The sequence below is a fragment of the Gymnoscopelus microlampas genome (genome assembly GCF_963454915.1).
Source record: "Gymnoscopelus microlampas genome assembly, chromosome: 1".
NCBI lineage: Eukaryota > Metazoa > Chordata > Actinopteri > Myctophiformes > Myctophidae > Gymnoscopelus > Gymnoscopelus microlampas.
Window position 1 is genome coordinate 34,953,337 of NC_139962.1, and position 22,135 is coordinate 34,975,471.

General features: G+C 38.3%; 2 protein-coding genes across 2 annotated transcripts; both read right to left on the reverse strand.

Annotated features, from left to right (window-relative positions):
* Nucleotides 1–403: 403 nt before the first annotated feature.
* Nucleotides 404–10,020, reverse strand: LOC311043508 (ERO1-like protein alpha; the record flags this gene model as incomplete). The annotated part of the gene is made up of 15 exons (XM_084054784.1): nucleotides 404–525; nucleotides 903–1,039; nucleotides 2,882–2,968; nucleotides 3,154–3,223; nucleotides 4,344–4,590; nucleotides 4,692–4,784; nucleotides 4,957–4,983; nucleotides 5,409–5,470; nucleotides 5,836–5,956; nucleotides 7,092–7,165; nucleotides 7,719–7,795; nucleotides 8,092–8,133; nucleotides 8,383–8,466; nucleotides 8,904–9,023; nucleotides 9,937–10,020. 15 exons carry the CDS (start codon nucleotides 10,018–10,020, stop codon nucleotides 465–467), a joined length of 1,386 nt encoding a protein of 461 aa, XP_083910910.1. The 3' UTR covers nucleotides 404–464.
* A 2,783-nt stretch (nucleotides 10,021–12,803) lies between these two features.
* Nucleotides 12,804–21,413, reverse strand: LOC311050620 (ERO1-like protein alpha). The gene is made up of 15 exons (XM_084064706.1): nucleotides 21,220–21,413; nucleotides 19,265–19,384; nucleotides 18,533–18,616; nucleotides 18,231–18,272; nucleotides 17,962–18,038; nucleotides 17,441–17,514; nucleotides 16,934–17,054; nucleotides 16,248–16,309; nucleotides 15,881–15,907; nucleotides 15,453–15,545; nucleotides 15,118–15,364; nucleotides 14,602–14,671; nucleotides 14,058–14,144; nucleotides 13,653–13,789; nucleotides 12,804–13,298 (listed from the first exon to the last, which is right to left on the reverse strand). The coding sequence occupies exons 1-15, from the start codon at nucleotides 21,307–21,309 to the stop codon at nucleotides 13,238–13,240; spliced, it is 1,392 nt and encodes a 463-aa protein (XP_083920832.1). The 5' UTR covers nucleotides 21,310–21,413; the 3' UTR covers nucleotides 12,804–13,237.
* Between the last annotated feature and the right edge of the window lie 722 nt (nucleotides 21,414–22,135).

Sequence of the window (22,135 nt, forward strand, 5' to 3'; positions counted from 1 at the left end):
GGCAAATATGAATTACTATTAATTGGATGAATTTGTCTCAAAACCATTAACATGGCATATGACTTGGCGGGCCGGATTGAGATGGTCAAAGGGCCGGGTCCGGCCCCCGGGCCGTATGTTGCCCATGTGTGCTCTAATAATACAGAGAAAAACAAGAGGGACTGACAGCTTCCTTACAATATGAAGTAGCCTGCATATTGTATGTATGTTGACAAAATGTCCAAAATCATCATAGACATTGTTAGGTTTCCTCCTGTTAATCTAAAGCTAGTTTATGTATTTATTCATTTATTGTACCGCACATCAGATTAAAGTAAATGGAAAACAGCATAATAATAGAACAATTGAGCAACAGGCTGCCAGAGCCTGTTTAGTTTTCCACATTGGGAAAATCCATACATTTGTCTCATTGCATGAATGCTCAGGAAGACAATGGTCACAACGAAGCAAGATCTTTTACATCGTCACCGCACCTCTCCTAGAAGGGATCTGAAGTTCTTCAACTCTCTAATGCTGGTTGATATCCTGGGAGATATTAATGGAGAGATACAAAAAAAAGAAGTAATTTATATGGATGTGAACATTGTGAACCACACTTGCAAAATGGTGGTTTCCTAGAATGGTGACACATTTATAGTCTGTCAATTTTCTTTTAACCTTGTTTTAACTTTTAATTGAGAACGCCAATGTAACTATTTATCATAATGATATTGTACTTAAATTAAACTGTGCAAAATCTTATGCTAATCGCTTCAGTATCTGCTACTTTAACTGACACTTACTGTTGTACTGCTACACCATGTTCTGCTTTTCTCCCAAGTGAAATGAATTTCAGGTCACTGTGCACTGGATTGACAATGAATGAATCTGAAATGAAATGAATTGAATTGAAAGTGTCTTACCTCCCAAAGGCATTAAAAAGGGAGACGATCTCCTGGCGACTAAGCTGGAAAGTGGGCCATTGGATGTTAGATTTGGACAGAGCCTCAATCTGTTGTTTAGAAAACAGGATTTTCAAGGCTGTGCCTAATCCTTGCATCTGAGATGAAACAGAGAAACACAACACAGATGACATAGAAAGTTAAGAAATGACAAAGTGCCATCATTTTTGCTACTACTCCTCCAGATTTTGTCGAGCTCTCACTAAATCGGTACACATTATCTCTGTCATATGATCAAGATGTATCAGTCAGATTTTCCATATTCCATTCAGATTGGCTTCTTGTGTCCTGGCGGCTGCAACCCTGCAAATCCCATACTTTTCCATACTCAATTTCTAGAATTCTCTGTCAGTTCTTCAGACCACATATGACATACAATTATTAATAGCTACATGTACAATAGATGCTTATTATGTAAATAAATGGTTTTAAAATAATCCAACTGTACTGTATGTTTCATTCCGATTATGTATAGCCTACTATTATGTTGCCAAATAATTGCAAGATTGTAGCTAGGTACAATAGGCTCATACAAATCAATTAAGCACTGCTTTATGAATTAGTAGGCCTACTTCGTTGCATGGCTAATTTTGTGAAGAAATTAGAAATTATTCGATTTTTTTTTTAAATGTTTGCCTATAATGACATGCCCAAAATAGGTACGCCACATTGAAAGTGGATAACACTAAACCCAGGTAATGCTAAACAGAGCAATGTTATTGAGATTTTATCATGTCAATTTTAAGTAACTGTATACCTTCAACCCCTACAGTAACAGAATGGATGTTCATGTACAATTCACCAGTGACTTAAGAAAGGAGAACTAAAGTCTATGGACTTTTCTTTATTGGCTGTTAGATTAGGTAAATCATACTTTAAAAAATAAATTACTATAAATAAAGTCACTCCTACACAGAAAGATTTACGAGTTTCCACTGTCAAACACTGATGCCCAAAGAGGGCACTAACCGGTGCAGTGCTACCTACAGTATACTCATTATTGTCCCATGACCTATTGAATAAAAAATATATATATATTATTGTCCTCTCCATATTTTTTGTCTCTTTTATAAATAAGAACCAAAAATGAATTGGGGAAAAATCTCTAAGACTATGCAGTCTATTGAAACCAAAATCTCTAAGACTATGCAGTCTATTGAAACCAAAATCTCTAAGACTATGCAGTCTATTGAAACCAACGCAGCCATAAAGGAAAGGATAAGGATGGTTATATGGTTACCTTTAGCCTTAGATCAAGACTCATAGATTTATTTGATTTCATACAGCCTTGGATACTTCCCCAAATATTATGGAGTTCCGTGTTTAAGGCCCGTACATCTCCATGAATTTGTACATTTATGGAGACGTACTGTCCATAAACATGGAACACCAAACACTATTTGGGGAAGTGTCCATGGCTGTCACTCAATTGTCAGAATTGATCAAATAAATATATGACAGTCTTGATCCAAGGCCAGGTTTCCTTACGCAGAAAAGAAAGCCTGTTTACTTTTCTGATAATTACGTGACTCAGACTCAGAGCACGTGTGACTGCATGAATGTTCAAACAAGTTTTGGATTATTTGTGTGATGCTAGTATATGTACGTATATGGAATTCTGCAACAGCAGGAAAAACACAGCTTGTAAGATCAATTTATTTAGAGAAATTCTAAATTTTATATTTTAGAAACAGAATAGGGCTACAGTCTGGAAGCATACTGTACATGTTTTCTCATACTCTCTTTTCTTTTTACCATACCTATCCAGACCTGGAAATTACTCACATTAAATTCCATACTTTTCCATACTCTCCGTACTTGAACAAGCTACAATGGTCTACATTGCGACGCGTTGTGAGCTTTTAGATCGGCTATTTCCGGCACCCAACAAAGTATCAGGTTTTAAAGGTCCATCCAGTAAGTGGCATTAGATCACTCACCTGGAGCTTGCCCCATAGTCGACACTTGAAGCAGCCCATACAGTCCATGATGCTGGAAATGTTCCTGAATGTCAGTCTGATGTCTTCCTGAGGTAGGTCACCCACACACAGCACAATCCACATATGTTCATGTTTGAGTAAAAAACAAACAAACCAACAAAACAGCAGTGAGCATAGTTAAAGGAATCCAGTGATGGTACATTGGACCTCAGACCCTAAGATATTAACAGTAGACAATTCTTCCACTGCCAGACTCAGCAGTGGTTACAGACCTTAAGCTTGGCAGCCTCCTCTTCATCTCCAGCAAACAGCGAGGTCTCATCAAAGTGCAGAGGGAAAGACCTGGAGGAAGGTTGAGATACAGAGAATTCATTATAAACTGCTGTTCCGTTACATTTTTTACATTACCAAGCAGGCAGGATCTCTGTCTTGCTCAAGGAGTCAGGACACTTTAATAGGTTTGAACCTGGGATCTTATACCATTATAGGACGATCACTAGGCCCTCTGTCATGATCTGATACTAGACTGAGGTAACTGCTATTGTTGAAACAGGGAAGTGTAGTGGTATTGTCTTTTTGTTGTAGTACATACACTTGGCCACTAGGGATCACTGCCTTAATTTAGTTACAGTTTAATTTAGTGTACAGTAGCTGCAGCAATTTAGTTTTCTGTAATACTTTGCTACATTACTACTGTGCTGTTCAGAAATTACAAACTCTGTCCTATTTTCAGTTACAAAAAGGTGCATAAAGTGGTCTGGCAGAGGTAGAATAATCTCGGTTTTGTGTTGCAACAAGCCAAGTTCTATCTACAACCTTTGAAAAATGTACATTTCAGTCGCTATTGTGTGGCTAGTTGAGGATACTGCTGCATACACTATGTAACCACGTTCTAAATCGGCTGGTCCGATCTGGAATCCTCCAGATCATTTTCAAATCAATCTTTTCCATGTCATGGACCACCCAATCTGGGAACCCATCGTCAAATAAAAAGGAAAAACAGCGCCCTCTGAGAATCTGTTCTTGAGAGATTATGGACCACCAAATTTACTTCCATTAGGCAATGGGCATGAATTAAAAGATGTTCTAATTCATGACAATAAAATATCAACATTTTACATCAGCAATAGATTTATAATGGTGATGCTGAAACACATTGTTAGAACAGGCACTCTCATATACATTCTTGTTTTGTCATACTGTACTTTTAAGTGAATTGAATTATAACTACTAATTTGGAAAACCAATTGCTTTTTATCATTGCCATAACCAGTACAATCCTCAATTTTAATTTATCAATTTGTAGCTCAGAGTGTACAAATGCAACCAAATGGACCATATTTGGTTACATTTATATTCTCTGAGTTAAATGAACTCTCAATATGTATACAGTGCAGTTACTAACAGAGCTATGATGCTTTCTTTCACATAAAGTCACGTTCTATATTCTGCCCAGGCTTACTTGGCATCCTGAAGGATGTTGAGGAGTATCTCTTTGTGCTTGCGGTCCTCCTCTGGCCTGCCAGTGTAGAGCTGGAAGGAGGACTGCTGGAAGAACGGCAAGGCTTTGGCCAGGGCGCGCAGCTCAATCAGATAGAGGAAGTAGAGGTTGCGTAACCTCTTGGGGCCCTCATTGTTTGTCAGCTCTGAGTCAAAGCGCTGCTGGAACTCTGAGATGTTGTGACCCCACTTCTTCTGAAACCAGCTGTCTGAGGGAAAGAGAGAGGAACAGGGAAGTTAATCAAAGGATTTAATAAACGTAAGTGCAGATTTTTCAACCAAGACATTCGTTGTTCAAGACATAATTTACCATCCAGTAGATATCTGGCACTCATTTGGACAGTGATGCTGGTGTGGAGACCAGAGATGAGTCTGTAGAAAGCCCTCTTCTCCAGACACTGGCCTGGAGGAGAGGAGAGATAGTAGTAATTCTCAAATGGAACTAAATGAACAGCTGAAGTCAAGTTAGTAATGATATGATCACTGTAGATAATATTGTACTTTATTAAGTATTAAGTATTTATGATAATAATTCAAAACAAACATAACATAAGGACTGTGCATTGATAACCTACCTCCCAGCCACCTGTAGAAGGTCCTTGCTGAAAACCAGATCATTGATTTAATCAGACAGACGGACAGACAGACAGACAGACAGACAGACAGACAGACAGACAGACAGACAGACAGACAGACAGACAAACACAAAGCAATATCAGTCAGATAATGCTATTTAGCCTTTTTGTGTGTGTGTGTGTGTGTGTGTGTGTGTGTGTGTGTGTGTGTGTGTGTGTGTGTGTGTGTGTGTGTGTGTGTGTGTGTGTGTGTGTGTGTGTGTGTGTGTGTGTGTGTGTGTGTGTGTGTGTGTGTGTGTGTGTGTTCATATGTTTTGTCATTGTCTTATTAAGGATTATTTTTAAGGATCTTTTGTATAGCACTTACTGTATAAGTGTTTCAAGTGCTAAACCAATTAAATGTATACTATCATCATCATGATTATCATGATTATCATGTAATGAATCCTCACCTTCAGCTCCTGTATTGCTGTAGAACGCAGTAGGATTTAGGGGTCTCTTCACAGTATAAGGTCTGCAGGGTGATGAAAGTCACTTTTCTTTAATCTTTCTTTAGATCTGTACATTGAAAAATGTCATCTTCAGGCTTATCCTTTGTATTGTTCTGTCCATTTTACTATTCTCCTAAAGCAAAACAATTTATACTAGGTACAGTGTTGTATTACTTCCTATACAGTATAATTCCTTTATGTATACTATTTTTCTTTTCTTTTTTCTGTGAAGCACATTGGGTTAAGTACCAGTTAGTGTGAATTACACACCATGGGTTGAAAGGTAACTCAGGGCCTGTGTTACATTTCATTCCCTCTACCCTCTCCTTCCTTCCTCCCTCACACTGTACTGCCTTCATAAATCATCTCAAACTAAAGTAGTCTTTACTTGAAGCAGTTTTCCTCATAGATGCTGTTCCAGATCTTCCAGGCATCTGGTCCTTTGTAGCCCGTGTAGCGTTCAGGGTTTAATAGCAGGTCAACGTACTGAGAATCTGGAGACTCCTCATCTGTGATGCAACAACATGAGTGTCACTCATTGATCACAGGCTCATCTACAAATCAGTATGAACTATTTAACGACCAGAATTCCATAACCACTAGATTGGTCATAGCTGTCATTCTGATTGTTCACAAAGTATTTATATATCATTTCCATAATCAATATAAAAAAAAGAAAATGAATTGATAGGATAAGAAATTTTAATTCTAAAGAATGTGAAATGAATGAATGAAACCAGAACCACTGAGGAGGATCACTGTCACTAGTATCCCTTCCTGGGGAGAACATATAAGAAATAAAAATTAATCACGTGGGAATGGCCTGGCTCCAATATATGTACTGTATGTACAGTATGTATAGGGGTTTGATTCCAGCTCGGGTTGCGAAATGCAACATTGGTTGTCAGAAGCGATAGAGGACCGGTGGAGCGTGCCCTTGCGTGAGGGACGTGAGGGACTCGAGAAGTGAAGCGTGAAGCGCGAGGGCGCGCTTCTGAAAGGAGGGGGTAGTGTAGAGACCCCGCAAAAGACCCGGCCGTAACTTGCTCCTCCAAGGGATCTAGCTGTCTTGGCGTTGCTTGTTACCTGCCGAGGTGGAGACCGCGGGGTTCGATTCCAGCTCGGGTCGCGAAACGCTGTACTGTACCATACATACACACACACTATACATACACTTTATCAAAGCTGTGACATTCCAAAATGTTTTCTAAATGACTGTCTTAGTCATTCTAGTGTTAACGGAAACTCTGACAGGGTGGGTGGCCTGATTCATTGCAATGGAAGATAGTCACACGTTTTTATTATCATTATTACGCTAGAAAGGGAAATTCCTATGTGTAACAATAACTTCCCAATTTCATATTTTCAATTTTATTTTATCTTTTTGTATGACCGGTAGCTCAACCAGTTCACTTACCACAAAGACAGAGTCAGACCTACTTGCAGTCGAAGGTTTGAATGTGATTTACAGCCTATGTTGTTCTAACCTCTCTTTCCACTCACTTTCCACTGTACTATTCAATAAAAAAGTGGTACAATTCTCTTAATAGTAATACAACATTTGCCCTTTGGCCAAATTATGTGGGTAAATGTTTATCTGTAAATGTTTTAAATTAACAAATGGATAGATGAACCATGTCTTACCATCAATCACACAGAAGCGCTCTGCCTCATCATCATGCTTGTTCCACTCCAGCAAAGCCTCTCTGGTCTTTTCACTGATGAGACAGAACCAGAATGACTTTTATTGGTACAGTACATTTGCCCATACAGGGACACTGACTCAGTGGTTGCTTGCATAGAAGCTGAACATCTCAAAACTCTTAAAAGAAAAGAAAAAAGATTGAGTACCACCACATAATTATACAAATATTCTTCTATTCTATGATAAATAATATACAAAAACAGTGATTTTCGTTAGAAGTTCACCCTATATGTCCAGCAGGGGGCAACATCACAGTAAAGATTAGTCTTGTCATAAGTCACAATATTCATAGCAGACAAATTATACTGAATAAATATATTCCTCTGTCCAGTTTACAGAACAGATTTGAGACAGAAAGTGTTTATAATAATATAATATGATTGAATAATTAAGTTGTTATGAGAATATTGATGTTTTTCTTAATGTTCAATTAAAAATATATATGTTGGGAGATAGTTTTTTTTTATTCATTTGCACTGACATATTTATTGTATGTATCTTCAAGCAAGACTTACATGCCATTTAAGTGACTCATGATTAAGCATTATTTCATAAAACCACCACACCTGAGAGAAGAATCGACCGCTCCCAACTGCTCCACCTTCTCACAGTCTTCCATCTGCTCATTGGCCTTAGCTGAATACTGGAACACACACACACACACACACACACACACACACACACACACACACACACACACACACACACACACACACACACACACACACACACACACACACACACACACACACACACACACACACACACACACACACAGTATGCAGACACGGGAGAATTTAGGTAAAATATTGACTATTCACGTCTAATTGTATTTGTTAAAATATAAGTATATCATACTCTAAAACATGTCACTCAAAGTCCAGGTACTGTAACACTATTAATCATCATCATCAACAAATGTTCAGTGAAGGCATTCACCTTGTTGTGACTGGACTTTCTCATTCCTTCAGGAACCTCATTCTGTGAAACACAAAGGTTTTGACAGAGCAGATTTGAAAAGAGCTTTGATTAACCACTGATCTTCGCTGTATGACGGTATCACACAGCGGAAATAGCCGATGCACAAGTTCACAGCAATTCGTAATGTGAAACATTGTGATGTTGTAGATCTGCTATTTTTTAAAAGATTTTCTTTTTAAATGTTTGCTAATAATGACATGCCAGGGATGCCAGGTTGAAAATGCTGGTAGGTTTGTCAAATGAACTCACAGGAGAGCAGGGCTTCACAGCACAATCTCTCAGACCACAGTGGCTGTTGTCTGTCCAGAACGGACAGGGTTTATTCAGGTTTGCCTAGAAACAACAATAATAGTAAAACAAATATTGAAGGTGTTCCATTAGAGTACAGTTAGCCTGACTAGCTGATTCTAAGTATTTTCTTTAAGAGTGTGTGTGTGTGTGTGTGTGTGTGTGTGTGTGTGTGTGTGTGTGTGTGTGTGTGTGTGTGTGTGTGTGTGTGTGTGTGTGTGTGTGTGTGTGCGCGTGCGTGCGTGCGTGCGTGCGTGCGTGCGTGTGTCCTCACAAGGATATAAGATCAGCAAAATCCTGGAAAGTGAATACATTTTTCTAATACTCACTTTTCATCAGTTTACTTTATGGATAGGGCTCAGTTTTAGGGTGAAATAGATGTTAAGTTACGGACCCTCTACATGGGCGTATAGAGGGCAAGGGTTTAAGTTGGTTAAGAAATTAATGTGGGTGTGTTTGTGTATATATTAGACTAGACCTACCTGATAGAATCTGAAATAGTCAGTCTCCAGTAGATTTTGAAGTTTGGGGTAAAGAAGGTCATTGTTGAAGGCATCGATGGTCTCAACATCACAAGTGCAATCATCAAGGTTACCTGTGACCTGAAATATGTCAGACATAACCTACAGTTTATCTTGTGTTCAATGTGCAAAAATACATCTCTGTACTCTATACTATAACAAACATTGCCTTCCTACTAGTACTACTAATACTACTACTATACGCCTACTACTACCATACCAGACAGTGATGATCCACGATGATGATGATTATATATTCAATATTTAGTTTGACATCAGTAAAGCTGCCATAGGATAACAAGTTGACTAATGACTTCCAAATTCCAACGCTCATTCAGATCCACTCAGCAATATTCAGAAACAATAGCCTTACTGTGCTCCCAACTAATTAAAACTGTTGGAGCGTATTGAAAATGAACAGTACAGTAGCCTAGTGTAAATGGCAGATTATGTAATTATAATAATACACTTTATAAAGTGCTTTTCATGGTTACAAAGTGCTTTACAGTCAAATATAAAATACAAATATACACAGAGGGAAACAGTGATTCAGCTTAAAAATATGGTAAGATAAACAACAATAAAACAATTAAAACAAAAAATACAATCAAGAGAATAATATAAGTAGCCTTTATGAGTGTTGTTGGATACATTATGTAATTTCCTGTGGTATTTCGACAGATTTAGAGTGGGGCACACTCACAAAAACGAGAGCTTGTAGATCAGCTATTTTCAAAAGATCTCCATGCATTTCATACATCTGGAAACTTGTGAAATGGGACATTCTGCATAATGAGTAGCCTACTTTCCACTTTTGGTACTTTAAGTGCATTTTTAAACCAATACTTGTTTACTTTTACAAGTAAATGTTTAATTCCGGACGTTTACTTGTAGAGTGTTTCTGCATCCTAGTATTGATACTTTTACTTAAGTAAAAAAATGTAGTACTTTTTTCCACCACAGCACCACTGTCAGTAAGTAAGTTCCCACTCACCTTACAGAAGCACCTGTCCTGTGCTGCTGAGCTCTGGCTGCTTGATACCCTGATGATGCCGACCAACACCACTAAGCAGAACATAATTAATGGCACTTCATATCGCACGTTTACAGGACTATTCTACTGGAAGCACAAACACAACCCGAAAACAAGCATCCGTTGGCGTTCCAATTAGTCATCTGCTTCCTGATGTGTCATTATTGCAACAACCCTACGTGCAATACGTGACAATTTGTGATAAGTCTCACTTTGTAGTCACTTTATGGTCATTGAGTGACCCTTAAATTAATTACTCTTGTTTCTGATTCCTTTTAAGTTAATCGTGTGGTTTATTATATAACAACAGTAGCCTATAATCACTCGTTATTTGGCTATGTGTCATCATGCATTGACGTTAAATAACCACACGGTGGTGCTAAAAGCTTAAATGATGTGCTGTGATTGGCGTCCCTGGATGAGGGGTGATGGTGAGGGGTGGGTAGCATTAAGAAAACATAAAACTCTGTTTTACAACGATGTAATGAATGGAACATAATAAAAACAAAATGCACAGAATATGTGCACAGAAACCCAACTGTGATTAAGGTTTCGAAGAATTGAGTACAAAGGACCCCAATGGAATCAAGTTATAGGCTTTCTTGGGTTCCTTGTATTGAACTGTACTTTTTTTTTGCAAACTGCTAATAAAGTATAGCCTGGTAACCCCTTCCGGAAATCTCATTTGCATTAAATCATGAGATATCAGGAGGGAGGGGTTTACCAGGCTAAATAAAGTATTTTATCAATCAATCAAACAAACATATCTCAAGAACCATCCAACCAATGGATTTTCGACAAGTCTATGGCATCTGTCACTGTCAGACTGTGTCTTGTCTGTCCCTCCTATGCCCATATATGGAGATCCCTGATGTCATCAATATAATGTCATAGTACTGATATCATAGACTGGCTTTAAAGTACTACGATAAGAGGTACTGCATAGACCCCTTAACAGACGACGTCACACTGATAAGAACCAGTATGCGTGCAACCAGTATGCGCGCAATGAAACCCATTCTGTCAGGTCTCGTTAGGACGCGCCTAACTACCAACACACAAGAGGGGGTTGGGGTGTGCTGAAACCAGCGCACCCCAAAACAACAGGTTGGGAATTGATTGCGTGAAACAATCACCTGTGCGTCCAGTCTCAATGTTGGTAAACAAATAATTGGTCTATAGGTACTCTTCTTATTTTATTTATTCACCTTGCACTCATTTTGACAACCGAAATATTAGACATTCAATTCTTAATGCCATTTTTTAAATTCACTGTGTATACATGTCAACTCAAGTCTTAGACATTCAATTCTTAATACACCCCACCCCCCTTTTTGGGTTACCCAATGGGATTTCCAAGAAAGAAAAAATACATGCTGTACAGTGTATACAGAGCAATGGGCTGAAGTGGAGGACGACACCACATTTAGCACGAGCACAAAAAGAAAGCCCAAAATCATCATTAATATATTATTATTATGCTTCAAGTACTCTGAGTGACAACAGGTACAACAGATATTGCATAACCAAGGGGCATGCATTCCTAATGGGAAGTGTTCCCAACGGGCATCGGCCTAGGCCCATTACGAACCTCTCACTCCGCTATAGAGCTCTAGCGGAGTGAGAGGTCGTAATGGGACATCGGCCTAGTAGTGTCAAAGCTAAAGTTGTAGCTTTGTATGATTCATTTCCCTATTTGTGAATCGTGATGGAGGCAACTGTTACTGATATTCTTGAATGCGATATGTCTGAAATATATGTCGCAAAAGCTCCTCAATAGGCTTTTTTCAAGAATCAAGAGGGGTTTATTTGTCACTCACTCATAAAAGCAGGTAAGGTAGCAAAATACTGGTGTGACATGGTCCGCAGGACTATGCAACATTAATACAATATATAAAATAAATAAATTATACATAAAATACATACTTTATGAAATAAAATAAAATAGAAATAAGAGAACAAACAACAGGGAATGTGCAATGGGGAAATATCACAGGTCACTCCACCACCAAAGCTCAAAGCAGAACAGCTTCAGGTTTCAGCAAGTGATTAATACATTTACACATTGGATAGGACAGCCAGCTCAGATTTTGAAGAAGTAGAGAAGCTCTCCAACTCTGTGTTAAAATAAAACACTCTGTATACTGTACTTTTGAAGTCTAAAGAAAACAATATGAACACATGTTCTATCACTGTCCAGACACCGTAAATGAACTTGACTTACAGTGGCTAACAGAGGCTGCTGAGATGTTACATTTATTTATTTACCATATTTGTTATTAATCAAACCTCTAACACAATAGTCAAATAACTCTTATGTTTAAGTCTACCAACCAGAAATTAAACGCATAGCCAAGTTAGATACAGCTTGATGAGCATGATAAAATGATTAAGTGGCAGAACTCCTGCTTGCCATAATACCCATTCATCTTATTGGAGACTTTAACCTTTACCGACCACCAATTTAGACTACATTTAGGTGTAAAAAAAACTTGATTTACAATAGTGTGAGTGAGTGAGAGAGAAAGAGAGATAGGAAGAGGGGATGACATGCAGCAAAGAACCTCGGGTCAAATTCAAAGGGAAGGAAGTCATTTATATAGTGTGCTCTTAGCAGGTGAGCCACTGGGGTGCCCCATAAAGCAGATTTTTCAACGTTTTCAAATTGAGAAGAGTGCCAGTAGCCAGCCAGTGTGTGTGTTGACAAAAACAGTCCAAATCATCATAGGAAATTGCACAGGTTTCCTGTTATTCAACTTTTTCACTTATTCTTTTGTTGTACCACATCAGATTAAAGTAAATGGAAAACATCATCATCATAATAATAGTACAATTAAGCAACAGGCTGCCAGAGTCTGTTGAACAGGTCTGCGGTCAGCCAACTTCATTTTCACAAACAGCAACATCATTTTAATTTACAAACAAATAAAAAAGTGTCAATTGACAAACTGTAACAAAACAAGAGCCACCAATATTATTGAGACTCACTAGATTGTAGTTTCTGTATTAAAGAATATTTCCTGAGCCATATACAGTAACAAGGACAGACACCTGGAAGTAGATTGAAACTTATTTTCATAGCAATCTCAAGCACATTTCAATAAAAGCAAGCCAATTTGGATGATTCAGTGCTGGCTACGATAGCTACACATTTTCCCATTGAGAAAAGTTACACATTTTCCCTATTGGGAAAAGCCATCCATTACCCCCATTATTCTCATTGCATGAATGCTCATGAAGACTAATGGTCACAGATACATCGTTACCGCACCTCTCCTAGAAGTGACCTGAAGTTCTTCAACTCTCTAATGCTGGTTGATATCCTGGAAGATATATTAAAGAATAGATGTTAAAATGTAATTTCTATGGATGCGCACACGTGTTATATAGAGAGAAATACACTTGCAAAATTGACACATTTATAGTGTCACCATATATTGTTTTGCTTCTTTTGACTTTTAATTGAGAACTGCAAAGTGACTATTTATCATAATGATATTGTATTAGAGTTAAACTAGAATTTCATGCTAATCACTTCAGTACCTGCTACTTTAACTGTCACTTACTATTGTATTGATGCCCCATGTTCTGCTTTTGTCCCAAGTGAAAAGATTTTCATGTCACTGTGCACTGGATTGACAATTATTCTGAAATTAGTTGAATTGAAAGTGTCTTACCTCCCAAAGGCATTAAAAAGGGAGACTATCTCCTGTCGACTAAGCTGGAAAGTGGGCCATTGGATGTTAGATTTGGACAGAGCCTCAATCTGTTGTTTAGAAAACAGTATTTTCAAGGCTGTGCCTAATCCTTGTGTCTGACAGGAAACACACAGAGATGACACAGAAAGTTAGTGGTTTGCCAACATTTCCCCATAAGGAATATCACATTTATTTATTTTACTCTTCCATTTGCAATGCACTTAATGCTTAATTTATAGACTACTCTTTTGTGTGCTGAACGTCGCAGATCTACAGGCTCACAACATGATGCAATGCAAGGTGTTGTGAGCTTGTACATTGTTGGCTATTCTCGGCATACAACAAAATATCAGGCTTTAGTGACCAGAAAGTGGTGCTACTCACCTGGACCTTGCCCCATAGTCGACACTTGAAGCAGCCCACACAGTCCATGATCCTGGAAATGTTCCTGAATGTCAGCCTGATGTCTTCCTGAGGTCACCCACACACAGTGCAATCCACATATTTTCATGTTTTGAGTAAAAACAAAGAAACAAAACAGCAGTGAGCATAGTTACAAAAATAATCCAGTGATGGTACATTGGACCTCAGGCCCTCAGGTACTCACCTCATAGTGCAAAACACATAAAATATCAGCAAAAGCTCTGAGTATTGCCTTGTTTAAAGTCTTTAATACTGTACTGTATGTCCATGTACTTTGTCAATGTCAATCATTGTTGTTTTCTTCATACTGAGTGGCAAAAAAATATTCTTTTTATGAACCAGATTTTTGCACCAAAGTGTTTCCGAGTTCTATGTTATGAGCAATGACTGAATCTTTCCCTCTCCCTGTGGCTTCTTCTGAAAGCAGGTTTTACTATTATATCCTTGGAATTCCGCTTTAAACAAGACAAATCTTCCACTGCCAGGCCCAGCAGTGGTTACAGACCTTAAGCTTTGCAGCCTCCACTTCATCTCCAGCAAACAGGGAGGTCTCATCAAAGTGCAGAGGGAAAGAGCTGGAGTAAGAATGAGATAGAGAATTCATTATAAACTACAGTTCCATTACATTTTACATAGTTGACATTATTACTCTGAGCGGATCATATTAACCAAGCAGGTAAGATCTCAGTGTCTTGCTCAAGGATACTTTAATGCAGGGGTTCCCAAATGTTTTCAGCTGAGACCCAAAGATAATATTGTTGTCTTCCCAGGATCCACACTTAGACAAATACATACATACATATGTATAACAAGCCCTATTTCAAAAATAGTGAAAATAGACGATGTCCAAGCTCTTTTTTTGTATTCATTTGAAACTCAGTATGTACAAATGGACCACTATGACTCCATATCGTTACATTTCTACTCCCCGAGTTAAATGAACACAAAATTATACAGTGTAGCTAAGATAGTTGTACTACTTTCTTTCACATAAAGTCACAATGTTTTAAATTTGGCTTACTTGGCATCCTGAAGGATGTTGAGGAGTATCTCTTTGTGCTTGCGGTCCTCCTCTGGCCTGCCAGTGTAGAGCTGGAAGGAGGGCTGCTGGAAGAATGGCAAGGCTTTGGCCAGGGCGCGCAGCTCAATCAGATAGAGGAAGTAGAGGTTTCGTAACCTCTTGGGGCCCTCATTGTTTGTCAGCTCTGAGTCAAAGCGCTGCTGGAACTCTGAGATGTTGTGACCCCACTTCTTCTGAAACCAGCTGTCTGAGGGAAAGAGAGAGGAAAAGGGAAGTTAATGAAAGGAAAGATCTAATAAACTAAAGCGCAGATCTTCAACAAAGACATAATTTACCATCCAGTAGATATCTGGCACTCAAGTGGACATTGATGCTGGTGTGGAGACCAGAGATGAGTCTGTAGAAAGCCCTCTTTTCCACACACTGGCCTGGAGGAGAGTAGAGAGTGGAGAATTAATAAAATAGTAGTAATTCTCAACTGGAACTACATGCAACAGCAAGTTTTTTTGTAATTATATGATCACTGATAAGTTTATACTTTTATTTATCGAAGAGGAAAACTGCAATGTTACAAAGTTACAGTGACATGAAAGATATGTACTGTACTACAAGACACAAGAGTGCAGTAACAGCATTTAACACCATTTGAACACTGTATAAAATAAAACCTGGTACTATTTATAACAATTCAAAACATTAAAATGGGAATAAACCACTATATAAATATACTGCAAGGATTCTGTATCTTATCTTAGCAACTTACCTTCCAGCCACCTGTAGAAGGTCCTTGCTGCAAATAAGAGAATTTATTTAGACACACAGTCAGATAATGCCTTTTATTATTTATTAATATATTGTGTTAAAGGACGAGTTCAGAAACCCGCCTACCAGTGACATCATCAATGGGGAATCCTAGCTAACAGAAACGTCAGGCTTTCTATTCCTGGACCGTTAGCATGTTATAATGAAAGCCATTATTCTCGCGTTAATAAAAATGGGTGAAGTTGTCCTTTTTTTTTGTTCTATCATTTGTATTTTATTGTCTTATTAAGGATTTTTATAATCTTTTGTATAGCACTTTTTGTAAGTGTTTTCAAGAGCTAAATCATCATCATGTAATGAATCCTCACCTTCAGTTCCTGTACTGCTGTAGAATGCAGTAGGATTTAGGGGTCTCTTCACAGTATAAGGTCTGCAAGGGAAAATGGTTCAAGATTTGATTAAAGCATTTCATTGTTTTGTTGATTGAATAAATGTTTTGAAGTAAGACAACTTGTCATTTTGGTACTTTACATAAAAACATGTCACCTTCAAGCTTATTCTTTGTTTTGAATTTGAATTTAACTATTTCTGCCGGCGGGCTGACGTCACGCTCATGTCACCATGACTCGGCCATAACCATAAGGAGTTCCCAATGCAGCTTCGCCCAAATATGAAGTGTGCTGTCTAACCTAAATGTGTCCTCATGGCATCAGCAAACAAATCAGTCAGCTCCATATATGGGCACAAAAGGGGGCATGCCCATATGAGCATATACTGATGACATCAGAGATCTCCATATATGGGCATAAAAGGGACAAGGACTGACTGATACAGAGATCTGATGGGCATAAAAGGGACAAGGACAGACAGATACAGAGTTCTCTATGTCTAGACTGAGGTTCGGACAGCTACGTGGCCCGAACCTCTAGTACGGTAAAATTCCTTTATGTATACTTTGATCTATATTGTTTTTTGCACTATTTTGTAAAACACTGTACTGACAAATGAAACAGAAATACTTTCATAAATAATCTAAAAATAAAGTAGTCTTTACTTGAAGCAGTTTTCCTCATAGATGCTGTTCCAGATCTTCCAGGCATCTGGCCCTTTGTAGCCCGTGTAGCGTTCAGGGTTTAATAGCAAGTCAACGTACTGAGAGTCTGGACACTCCTCATCTGTGATGCAACAACATGAGTGTCACTCATTGATCACAGTCTCATCTACAGATCAGTATGAACTATTTAACGACCAGAATTCCATAACCACTAGATTGGTCATACTTTAGCAGCCAGTCATTCTGATTGCTCACAAATTATTTGTATAATATCATTTCCATAATCAATATAAAACATATAAGACATTTTAATTCTAATGAATTTTAACTTAATTAATTAAACCAGAACTACTGAATTGGTCTTTCCACTCACTTTCCACTGTACTATTCAATGAAAAGTGGGACATTTCTCTCTCTCTCTAAATAGTAATACAAAATGTACCCATATTTTGTGGGTAAAGGTTTAACTGACTGATTAATTGAACAAATGGATGAACCGTGTCCTACCATCAATCACACAGAAGCGCTCTGCCTCATCATCATGCTTGTTCCACTCCAGCAAAGCCTCTCTGGTCTTTTCACTGATGAGACAGAACCAGAATAAAGCCCAATGCATACTACAGTGGAGGTTCGTTCCACACTACAGTATGACGTCATTCAGAGGTTCGGGTGGGCGGATCCCGAGCTAAATTCGGCTGTTCGGTGTGGCTTTCCTACTATAGTATGCATTGGGCTTTACTTTTACCACCAATAATATAAAAATGCACGCACGCACGCGTGTGAGTTTCACACGCAGGGGGGAACCTCACACAGTAAAAGTTGGGCACAAAATTCATAGCAGACAAATGATACAAAATAAATCTATTCCTCTGTTCGGTTTACTCTCCAGTTTGGAGACTGGAGAAAATGCTAAATATATATATATTTTATTTTTATGGATAAATAATGTGTGTGGTTAATAAATACCCAAGCAGAGTAGTTATGAGAATATGGATGTTTTTCTTAATGTTCAATTTTTTTTATCACACCTGAGAGAGGAATCGACTGCTCCCAGCTGCTCCACCTTCTCACAGTCATCCATCTGCTCATTGGCCTCAGCTGAATACTGTAACACACACACACACACACACACACACACACACACACACACACACACACACACACACACACACACACACACACACACACACACACACACACACACACACACACAGGAATTTGTTGAAATAACAGAAGAATGAAAAAGAAAATCATAAAACCTCCATGTAACATTAATCATCATTATGAACAAATTCACCTTGTTGTGACTGGAGTATCTGATTCCTTCAGGAACCTCATTCTGTGAAACACAAGAGTTTTGTGAAAATGAGCTGATGTGAAAAGAGCTTTGATTAACATTGTATGACGTGTCGTTCAGCGAAAATAGCCGATCTACAAGTTCATAAGTCATGACGTGACGCATTGTGATCTTGTAGATCTGCTATTTTGACCCCTTTTTTATTTTATATTTTTATTAAATGTTTTGCCTAATAACATGCCCAAAATAGGGACACCAGGATGAAAGTGGTTAATGCTGGTAGGTTTGTCAAATGAACTCACAGGAGAGCAGGGCTTCACAGCACAATCCCTCAGACCACAGTGGCTGTTGTCCGTCCAGAAGGGACAGGGTTTATTCAGGTTTGCCTATAGAAACAACAACCACCACATCAATAATACAAATAATAATAATAATAAGTGTGTCCTCAAGAGCAAGGGTCTTCAAGGTTTTTCAGGCCAAGGACCCCTTAGATGAGAGAGAGCCGAAGCAGGGACCCCAGTCGGTCCTCACTACATATATTATGTATATCAAATTGGGTTGCAAATTCAACTTTTTTCTTCTTCCATGCAACTTGATAAGAGGTGTTTTCAAAGCTAGCTCACCATATTTAGCTGATTCTCTTATCAATGTCTGTTGATCATTCAGAGATTTGCTTGGAAGTATTCAGTTCTTTTGGGATGTCTCCAAGTGAAGTTGCAGCTTTGATGGCTTCATAGATTCGTTTGACAGCACTTTGCTAATAATGTTGGATTCATTTTAATGTGTATTTTCAGCCATTGAAAAAAGAAAGAAAATGTTCCTATCACACACAAAAATTGGCGGCCCCCCTGTAGGAACTCTGAGGATATTTTAAAACATAGGGGTCCTGGACCCCCTGTTGAAGACCCATGCTCAAGTGGATATAAAGGTCAGGGAAATCCTGGAAAGCTAATGCATTTTCTAGCACTCACTTAAAGTTAGAGTTAAGAAATTAATGTGTGCATGTTTGTGTCTATGTATTAGACTAGACCTACCTGATAGAATCTGAAATAGTCAGAGTTCAACAGATTTTGAAGTTTGGGGTAAAGAAGGTCATTGTTGAAGGCATCAATGGTCTCAACATCACAAGTGCAATCATCAAGGTTACCTGTGACCTGAAATTAAGTCAGATATAACCTACAGTTTATCTTGTGTTCAAAGTGCAAAAACAATACTCCTCTGGACTGCACTCTATACTGCAACAGCAACATTGCCTTGCTACTATAGTACTACGACTACTGATGATGATGATGATGATGATGATCCATGGCACAGTTAAGTTTGACATCAAAGTGAAGCTGTCAGTCATAGGATAACAACAAGTATCCTATGTTCTTATATCCAAACAAAGCTCATTAAGATTCACTCAGCAGTGTTCAGAAAATATAGGCTAGCCTACTGGACTCCCAATGAATTAAAACTGTTAAAAGAGCATATTGAAAACTATCAGTAGCCTAGATGATCTAATAGCAGGTTTAGTTTAGCCTATCTGAGTGTTGTTGGATAAGATATGTAATTTCCTATTGACAGTTTTACGTTTTACATATTACTTATTACTATTTATTTATTTATTATTACTTACTATTATTAACGTATTACTTGTTTACTTATCCCAAATTGTAGAGTGGGCACACTCACAAAAACGTCATCAAATCAAAAACCAGACATGGCATTTGTCAGCCTTGTGGAATCTGGCTTAACAGTCTATCAAACAAACAATAGACCCCTTAACAGACGACGTCACACTGATAAGAACCAGTATGCGTGCAACCAGTATGCGCGCAATGAAACCCATTCTATCAGGTCTCGCTAGGACGTGCCTCACTAGCCAACACACAAGAAGGGGTGAAACCAGCGCACCCCGAAACAACAGGTTGGGAATTGATTGCGTGAAACAATCACCTGTGCGTCCAGTCTCAATGTTGGTAAACAAATAATTGGTTTATAATATAAACAAAAAGCCTTAGCAAAATAAATTCCAGTGTTTTACTTAAAGGCATTGTAGGGAACATTAAGCCTAAATTTAAAAAAAAAAATATATATATATATTTTGCATTTTTTCCCCTCTATCAGCCACTATATAATTATGCTGGGGTGTTTATATGCATTGAAACACAGTCCTCCTTCTGAAATCCGTATTTTCCCTAATGTTTATGTGTTCTATGTTTACTACCGGGACGTAAATTAACGCACGCATGTGCGCGTCCGTGCGCGTCCGTGTCCGTATGAACGTTTACTTTCGGTTTTAAAACGCTCTCAAACTTCGTTTTTGAGGCACAGAATTTAATTGTAAGATAGCGTGTGGATAGAATTTAGTTGTTTAACTTCATATATGTGGTCAATTTATCATGAAAGAGCCTATTTAAAAATAAAAATTCAGAGAACCAGCAGGGCGGGAATTTCCGCATATTGTATCCCAATAAAGCAACCTGTTTTCGGGCACCATGCCTACAAAAGAACCTCTCTATGGAGGTCCCTCCTGTGTCACCCCCTGATGGTCGGGGAAAAGTACTGCTGGTGTGTATTTACCTCTGAACTCCCTAGTATCCCTTTAAGTACAAGTATCAATACTAAAATGTAGATATACTCTGTTGCAAGTATAAAAGTATACATCAAAATATATTTAAAGTACCGAAACTATTGTGCAGTTTTGTAATAATAATCGAAATCTACTTAACTGTAGCTAAAGTTTTCATATAATTGTAGTGGAGTAAAAGTACAATATTTTCCTCTGAGATGTAGAGGAGTAGAAGTAAAAGTATTGAAAAGTTTAAATACTGAAGAAAGTAAAAATACCTCAAAATTGTACTCAAGTGTACTTGATACATGTATGTACTTAGTTACTTTACACCACTGTAGAGATGTTAAAGATGTTAGAGCCTATGTAGACACTAGGCTACTGTACAGACTACTGTAAGTAACAGAGCAGCAGGTTCAGTTGTTCACTCACCTTACAGAAGCACCTGTGTGCTGCCGAGCTCTGGCTGCTGGACACCCTGATGATACCGACCAACACAACTAACAACACATGGAACTTCATATCGCACTGTTATGGCGAGTATTCGGCTAGAAGTCCAGTTAAATACACACTGCATGTAAGGCGGTGGCCAAACAAGAAACAAACACTACGCCCGATAACAAGCATCCGTTGTCGTTCCAAATAACGTCATCTGCTTCCTGATGTGTCATTTGCACACATGGGCGACGTGAAATACGTGACAATGAGTGATACGTTGATAACTCTCACTTTGTTGTCAGTGTAGCCTATTGTTATTGTGAGGCCGTTGAATACATTAGGCTACTCTTGTTTCTGAAGTTGTCGCGTGGTTTTGTTTATTAAATATAACTACAGTGTCGTTGTTTATGTATCATGCATTGACACTAAATAACCACATGGTGGTGCTACCAGCGTAATCGTGTGAAGACCAAATGGTAAAAGGCTGCGAGTCTGAACTGTGTGTTCATAACTTCTAAAAGATTGTCTAAGCACGCTTCCGTCACACATTCATTGTGGGATATATTTCACTATGTCTAAATGTATTTTCCCCTCTTTTATTTCTTGATAAGATTAAAGACTGGACAACCTCTCCAAAGTCGACTGGAGGGGCAGGTTCAGGGTGCAAGGACAGTATGCTATTTGATTTGACATCTAGTCTAATGTCATGTTTTTTATTATAATTTACGTCTGGTGCTACTGTATATGCCCCAGTTAGGCAGGTTATGTTGGGTGTAGGCCTATCTATTTGGTGGTAAGTATAGGCTATAGTGTTTACTTTCATTGGCTCAGTAGAAATGATATAGTATGGACACCTGCTGCTGGTAGCTACTTCTAGGAGCTACATTGTACATTTTGTCATATTATTTTT

Excerpts from the sequence above, each read along its gene's own strand:
- LOC311050620 (XM_084064706.1), bottom strand. The coding sequence starts at position 21,309 with ATGAAGTTCCATGTGTTGTTAGTTGTGTTGGTCGGTATCATCAGGGTG. Across the intron at positions 17,055-17,440 it reads GCGCTTCTGTGTGATTGATG|ATGAGGAGTGTCCAGACTCT; the intron begins GTAGGACACGGT and ends GTTGCATCACAG. Across the intron at positions 14,672-15,117 it reads AACATCCTTCAGGATGCCAA|CTCTTTCCCTCTGCACTTTG; the intron begins GTAAGCCAAATT and ends TTCTTACTCCAG.